Source organism: Mus pahari, chromosome 4 (assembly GCF_900095145.1).
Source record: "Mus pahari chromosome 4, PAHARI_EIJ_v1.1, whole genome shotgun sequence".
NCBI classification, from domain to species: Eukaryota; Metazoa; Chordata; class Mammalia; order Rodentia; family Muridae; genus Mus; species Mus pahari.
Window position 1 is genome coordinate 27,193,341 of NC_034593.1, and position 8,154 is coordinate 27,201,494.

An 8,154-nucleotide genomic window follows, 5' to 3' on the forward strand; every position below is an offset into this window, starting at 1 on the left:
ATTCTCATTCTTCTACATGATAGCTGCCAGTTGTGCCAGCAGCAACTTGCTTTTACAGAACCTAGGGATGCCTCAGTGTGGGTAAGTTTCTGCTTATCATGCAAGACCTGACTCCTTTGTAGTACTACAGAAAAATAAACAAAAGCTGCCTTTGTGTATTTTCCCTTGGGAACTATCTGAAAAGGTAGTTTGAATATGAGTTTATGGTTTCAAGACAGGAAAACATTTTTGTTATAATTTTAAAAAATAAGCTTTTAAAATCAAATTAGTAATTTCCATTTTTAAGCAAACTCTTTAAGTCCTTTTTAGTTGACTAAGAGTTGATACAAATGGGGCATGATGTAGAGTTAGAGTGTTGGTAGTCAAGTGTTAGGAAGCACGTTGCCCACTTGTCTCAGCCTGGAGTGCTGATGGAGGGGAAGGAAAGATGGAGAGTGGCTGCATTTTCAGTTGCTGGCTCATTTCTAGAGCACTGGTAAGTAAGTGGTAAGAAGGTGCACCCATTGCTGCTTCCCATCTGTGACTCAGTCATAAGTGAGAGCCCATGTCTGGCACAGTACTGTCTTGCATGTTCACACATAGACATGCTCACAGACCTGCATCTTATACCTGACCGTTCACAAAACTGTTTTGCGTTTTTAGTTGAGAGGCCTAAAAGAAGTATCATAGTAGTGAGCACATTTATGTCCAGATCTTGCTTTATAATACCAAGGAACTAAGGGCCCCTATAGACATGGCTGGTTCTAGATGTGGGGAGGAAATAGACAAGATGTGTTTGGATTATCTTGTGGTGCTGGAAAATAGGGAAATATTAAATAGCAAAATGACAGGCAGTATGGATGAACTAAAGGAGCATAAGAGCCGGTTGGAGGTGCTCTTGAGGGCTCTGTGGAGCTCAGTTGACAGAGTGTTGTCTACCACACATGAGGCCCTGGCTTCCACTTCAGCACTGAAGACAAAAGAAAAGCTCCCAATAGCTAAAACTGAAGTAATTTGGAAAAACATGAATCTATACTGTTATAAATGATTTTGTGAATATATAGGGATAGAAGAGAAAAATAGTCTGCACAAAAGAATTCCATTTATATCAGTGTTCTTCCTTAGGGAGATGGAAACCAACGCTCCACTTCTTAGTGTGGGGTTCACGGTGACTTCCAGGGAGTAGGGTAGGAAAAGGGCTGTACAGAAACCGAAATGCCAGGCTGGGAGGGGCAGTTCAACAGTGTGCCCTAGGGTTCTGCCTTCCAGTAACTCACAATTACAGTCTAGTCATGAAAAAAAAAAAAATAGGTAAATTTCATTAATGGGACATGACAAAATGTCTATAAAGTAGTCCTTAGAACACTCAGTTTCCAGTTACCTAGAGAGACATGGCTAAATTTAATATCGGATCCAAAATAACACTGGGTAAAAACCAAGTAAGTCTGGATGAATTATGGGCTTCCATTACTAGTAATGTATCAGCACCAGTAGTCATGTGTCAGTTATTAATTGTAACAAATGCCTCGTATTCATGTAAATAATAGTAGGGAATGCTTATGATGTATTACGAATACCTTATACTATTCTAACAATTTTTTCCTCTAAAACTCTTCTTTTAAAAACAAAGCCGTAGCAGAAGATGGTCTACTCAGCCACCATTGGGAAGAGAGGCCCCTTGGTCTTGCAAATGTTATATGCCCCAGTACAGGGGAACACCAGGGCCAAGAAGGGGGAGTGGGTGGGTAGGGGAGCGGGAGGGGGAGGGTATAGGGGACTTTGGGAATAGCATATGAAATGTAAATGAAGTAAATACCTAATAAAAATTGAAAAAACAAAAACAAAAAACAAACAAAAACCCAAGTCTATTAAAATACACACGGCGCAGTGCAGTCCCTCTGTTGACCCTTATTTCAGTTACTGTGCTAACTTGGAGAGGATGAGGCTAGAGTAAAGGAATAATGATCCGCTACCTTAAGCGCCTTAGGATGTCAGAGTGTGTTCTAGTATAAGGAGCATAAAAACAAAGGCAGTGGGTCGGGGGTGGGGGAGGGTTGGTTATTACAGTGTATTCTCAATGTCTTTAGGAATCTATAAGTAATATGTCCTTTCAAGGCTAAGTCTAAGTTGTTAGTTTCTATTGCTGTTAAAAACAGTATTTTAGGGCTGGTGAGATGGCTCAGTGGGTAAGAGCACCCAATTGCTCTTCCGAAGGTCCGGAGTTCAAATCCCAGCAACCACATGGTGGCTTATAATCATCCGTAACAAGATCTGACGCCCTCTTCTGGAGTGTCTGAAGACAGTTACAGTGTACTTACATATAATAATAAAAAAAAAATAGTATTTTAGCAGGGCGTGGTGGCGCACGCCTTTAATCCCAGCACTCTGGAGGCAGAGGCAGGCAAATTTCTGAGTTTGAGGCCATCCTGGTCTACAAAGTGAGTTCCAGGACAGCCAGGGCTATACAGAGAAACCCTGTCTCGAAAAACCAAAAAAAAATAAAAAAAATAGTATTTTATGATTCTTAATGCTTTGATATAAAATGTTTTTCCAAATTCTTTTTACAGATGATGATTCTGATCCTGAGACAGCAAATGACTTGCCCAAATTTACAGATGGAGCCAAGGCCAGAAACAGGAATCAGAGCTACCTGGTTCCCAGCCCCGTGCTTAGGATTCTAGACCACACTGTCTTTTCCACAGGTTAGGGGAACTCATTAATAGCATTTAGCATATGTTGTTCAGATCAGCTAAAAGCAGCGTATACTGTAATTTCCTTTTACTGGATTGTTTCTAACAAGGCTACAACAGTGAGAACGACTGTTTCTAATGGGGCTTTATTAGTACAGTGTGAAAGCAGTGGGGCTACTGTCTCTAATGAGTGTATTGAGCACAGGACTACAACCGTGGGTTTTCGTTTCAGAAAAATCTACTGATGTTGAGATCTGTGATGAAGAATGTGCCTCGCCTGAGTCAGTGCATCAGCATACTCAAGAGGAGAGCCCTATAGAAGTTCATACCTCAGAAGACGTCCCAATTGCTGTAGAAGTTCATGCGATTTCTGAAGATTATGATATAGAGGCAGAGAACAATTCCTCTGAGAGCCTCCAAGACCAGACTGATGAAGAACCACCAGCTAAACTCTGTAAAATACTTGACAAGAGCCAAGCTTTGAATGTGACTGCCCAACAGAAGTGGCCTTTACTGAGAGCCAACAGCAGTGGCCTCTACAAGTGTGAACTTTGTGAATTCAACAGTAAGTATTTTTCTGACCTAAAGCAACATGTGATCCTGAAACACAAGCGCACTGACTCGAATGTTTGTCGGGTGTGTAAGGAAAGCTTCTCCACCAACATGCTTCTCATTGAACATGCCAAACTTCACGAAGAAGATCCCTACATCTGTAAGTACTGTGACTACAAGACAGTAATCTTTGAGAACCTCAGCCAGCACATTGCAGACACCCACTTCAGCGACCACCTTTACTGGTGTGAGCAGTGTGATGTGCAGTTCTCCTCAAGCAGTGAGCTCTACCTGCACTTCCAGGAGCACAGCCGTGATGAGCAGTACCTATGCCAGTTCTGTGAGCACGAGACAGGTGACCCTGAGGACTTGCACAGCCACGTCGTCAATGAGCACGCTCGTAGACTGATTGAGCTGAGTGACAAGTGTGGCAGTGGTGGCCATGGGCAGTGCAGCCTTTTAAGCAAGATCACCTTCGACAAATGCAAAAATTTCTTTGTGTGTCAAGTATGTGGCTTTCGGAGCAGACTTCACACAAATGTCAACAGACACGTGGCTATCGAGCATACTAAAATATTCCCTCATGTTTGTGATGACTGTGGGAAGGGCTTTTCCAGCATGTTGGAATATTGCAAGCATCTAAATTCACATCTATCTGAAGGGATTTATTTATGCCAATATTGTGAATATTCAACAGGACAAATCGAAGATCTTAAAATTCATCTAGATTTCAAGCATTCAGCTGACTTGCCTCATAAATGTAGTGAGTGCTTGATGAGGTTTGGGAACGAAAGGGACTTAATCGGTCACCTTCAAGTCCATGAGACTACCTGACTGTTATCTTTACATAATGTTTATGTAAAGTAATAAATTCTTTTTTAATGTTAAAAATGGGCAAGCTGAAATACTTTTGACAAGTTTTCTGGCATCACTGCATTTTTCAGAATTATAATTGTACTTAATGGTGGTGTTTTCAGTTGCATGACAGTCATAGTTATCACTTTTGATGACTCAGTTTCTTACCTGTGCTCCAAGTTCCTGAATGGAAACAAGGGTACTGAAGAAACTGACTACAACAACTACTGTCTTGTCTTTTTAAAGTCATACAACCTTGTTTGACTACAGGGGTAGGGTACATCTGTGTGGTGGTGGAGGTGGAGTAGTTTTTCATAATTTATTTTATGTGGGGTGTTTGCCCGATGGTAAGCACGCCAGGTGTGTGCAGTGCCCATGGAGGCCAAAGGAGAGGGCATCAGATCCCCTGGAGCTGGGGTTACTAACAGCTATAACTGCATTGAGACATGTTTCACCCTACAGTTCAAGCTGGTTTGAACTGTCATCAATCCTGCCCCAGCCCCTCAGGTGCTGGGATAGGAGGCATAAAACACCACACCTGATGAATTCTTTTTAAAGGTTCGACTTGAGTTGAAGGATGTAATGGGGGAGGGCCAGGAAGATGTGAGACAGTACAGATGCAAGTACCTTATATTCCTTATAACCAATTGGCATTTTATCTTCATCTAAGTACCTGTTACCAGAGCTCTTGGTATTTCCTTCTTAGTTATAGAACTACAAAGCCATGCCCCAACTTCTCACAAAAATTTACCTATGATTTGAGAACCACCAAAATATTATCATGGAATTGGGAATGGGGATGATGGTCTTCTAGTGTGGTAGGTGTTTACATTCCAGTGGCTGCTGTAACAGCTACACAACATGTCTCTTAAATAGTAGAAATTTAACCAACTCTCAGTTCTGAAACGACTGGCAGAGGTTGCTCCTGAGGGCCACTAGGGAAGGATCCAATCCTAGCTTCCCAGCTTGTCCATAACAGTCTTTGTGCCACATGGTGTTCTCCTGATTTACCACTGTCCTGAATCTCTCTGTCCTTATTGAATCACTAATCATGGTCAAGCCTACCATGCTCGTTTTATTCACTAAAAATCTGGGGCAGGATGCAGTGGCACACACTTGGAATCTAAGCACTCTGGAGGTAGAGATTTGAAGAGCAGAAGCTCAAGGTCTTCAGATACAGAAATTTGAGACCCCGTCTCAACCACAAAATAAATAAATAAATAAATAAATAAATAAATTAAATAAAATCACTGGGGTTGGAGGCATGACTCAGTGGTTAAGAGCACTTGTTGCCCTGAGTTTGGTTCCCAGCACCCATCTTAGGTGGTTTACAACCACCTTAAATTCCAGCTCTATCTGAGGTTATCTGGTATCCTCTTGTGGTGTCTACAGGCTCCTGCACATGTGGCATTCACTCAAACACATAGGTAAATTTTTTTTTTAAATTAAAGTCTTCAAATGAGTTACATCCTGAGGTACCTGGAGTAACGACTTCAGAATTTGAATTAGAGGGAACATAATGCAATAAATAGCCTCTAAAATAGCAGTATCCAAAGAACAACAATGTATATCATTGTATTATACTAACAATATAGCAGTATGATCCAGGAATAGTAATACAACATCAAGATCCATGGGAACCTTTGCCTGGTGGATAACAGTGCACAGTTCTGCAGTCCCAGCACTTGGGAAGTGGAAGCAGATTAGCAGTTGGTGTCTCCCTTACCTACACGGCTAAGGGTCAGACAAGAAATGGGACAGAGATCACCTGAGATCTTGCCTCAGAACAAAGGGACAGGGGAGCAGACCTGGAACCTTGCCTTTTAGGAGGCTAAGGTAGGTAGCTCAAGACCACCCTGAGCTATCGAGTAAAGTCCTGTCTCAACTAAAACCATAACACAGAATGGATAACTCAACGAACAGTTCGCAAGTCACTATTTCTATTTTGATTGCCTGTATTCCTAGAAACTCACTTCGTCTGATTATAACCAGTTAAGTATCTCCTAAAGCTTAGGATCTTAGCAGTTTGAGTAGTTTCTTGTAAGACAGCAGCAAGGTACCAATAAGCCAAGGTTGAATTACCCAGGTTTGGACTACAGCCTAAAGCTCTGTTATACCACTGCACACAGTGAGCCTTTGTCCTTGAAGTGTTTTTCAGAACTTCACTCTGAGCTTCTTGGTAATTCTGTTGTTTATGCTTCTTGGGAAACATCTCATTCAAGGAATTTGGCTTTCAGGAAGCAGACTTAATTTTTTAATGTGTATTTTAACTGATAGAAATCAGAGACTGAAGAGAGCAAGTTAATGCCCATTCAGTTTTGTTCTTTTTGATGAATTTAGCATGAGACCAGATCCCACTGAGTTAATAGGCCTTTAATTGCTGCTTTAGTGGACCCTAAACAGTTAAGCTTAATGGTTTTTGGAAAAGCAGACCTAGGTAAAGAGAAAATTTTTCAGAACTGGAAAGATGGTAAAGACACCTGCTAAATCTGACAACTGAATTTGATGCCTGGAAGGAAGAGGACCAACAAATTGTCCTCTGATCAACATATTTGTCCACACACAAATGTAATTTAAAACAAAAAAAAAAAAAAAATAAGGTGGAGAACATTATTTTGGTTTCTTTTGTTTTTTTCTATCCGACCTATAAAAGCTTGCTCCCGCTGGGCGTGGTGGCACACGCCTTTAATCCCAGCACTTGGGAGGCAGAGGCAGGAGGATTTCTAAATTCCAGGCCAGCCTGGTCTACAAAGTGAGTTCCAGGACAGCCAGGGCTATACAGAGAAACCCTGTCTCGAAAAACCAAACCAAAACAAAAAAAAACAACAAAAACAAAAACTTGCTCCCTTGGGTACAGGGTACATGTGCCATAACACAGCTTGTATGTATCTATTTTAGATTCTAAGTAGCAGAACAGAACTTCAACTTTGTGTGTGTGTGTGTGTGTGTGTGTGTGTTGTGTATCAGTGATGTTTATTGGGATTATTTACAAGGTGAAGAGTTACAGAACAAAAATGACTCAAAGACAGTTATTTCACCAAAAGTCTGTCCTTGTACAGTAACAACTCATGAAAGTTGGAAACCTAGAGCTGTCAGTGCTATCTGTAGGAAACTTGTCTGTGTCTCTTTTATTTATCCCAGTTGGTTTGAGCTTGGCTGGTCTGAGAGTGTCTCTCAGAAGTCCTTACTGTTTATATACAATTTATAGAGTGAGGAGCTTGGTGCATCTGGCCAGTTTCAGGGACTTCCTGAAACTTTTGAGTTGTTTTCTTCCTGAAAAACTCAGGAAGAGTGATTTTCTACAGAATGGAATATATTGCCTGCATTTAGAACATTCTGAGTTTAATGAGCTTTCTCCACAAGAAGGAATGTATAGGGTCTAACTCTCTTACCCTGGATAACCTGGAACTCATTATGTAGAACAAGCTCTTCTTGTATTTGCCATGCTTTTCCTGCCTCTATGTCCTGGTCGTGGGGTTAAAGGTACACATTACTGTGCTTGGTCCTCTGTTTCCATTTTTTTTTTTTTTCTGTGATTTTGTTTGGTCTTTAACTTGCTATGTCAACTGAAGTGACTGGCCTTGAACTTGAGATCCTTCTGTCTCTACCTCCCATGTTTTGGGATTATAGACATGGACCATCATAACTAGCAAAAGCATTTTGTAACAAAAAAAAATATATGGTAGATGTCACCAAACACCATATCTCTTATGAAAGGCCATCGTCTTTCTTTATAAATGCAAAACTAAATTATGCAGCTGCATTATTAAGAGCCAGGATTTATGTCAAAGTGTGCATTATTTGTAACTCTAAAAATCCTTATCAATTGCCAGGCGTGGTGGTGCACGCCTTTAATCCCAGCACTCGGGAGGCAGAGGCGGGCGGATTTCTGAGTTCAAGGCCAGCCTGGTCTACAAAGTGAGTTCCAGGTCAGTCAGGGCTAGAGAAACCCTGTCTCGAAAAACCAAAAAAAAAAAAAAAAAAAAAAAAAAAAAAAAAAAAAAGATTGGAAGAGACCTATATTGGAAGGTTCCTGATGTCAGCCTCTGGCATCCAAACACATGAATACCACATATGC

At 41.1% G+C, this 8,154-nt stretch overlaps 1 protein-coding gene across 4 annotated transcripts in view; it reads left to right on the forward strand.

Annotated features, from left to right (window-relative positions):
• Znf639 (zinc finger protein 639) overlaps positions 1–4,203 on the forward strand; it is a 12,538-nt gene extending 8,335 nt beyond the window's left edge. For 3 of the 4 annotated variants that reach the window (XM_021196164.1, XM_021196166.1, XM_029537968.1), the window contains exons 6-7: positions 2,547–2,681; positions 2,902–4,203. In XM_021196164.1, coding sequence (XP_021051823.1) covers positions 2,547–2,681; positions 2,902–4,055 — 1,289 coding nt within the window. In that variant the 3' untranslated portion in view covers positions 4,056–4,203. The remainder of the gene's footprint in view (positions 1–2,546; positions 2,682–2,901) is intronic. The other variant, XM_029537967.1, reaches the window with a different exon arrangement.
• The last annotated feature ends 3,951 nt before the right edge of the window (positions 4,204–8,154 follow it).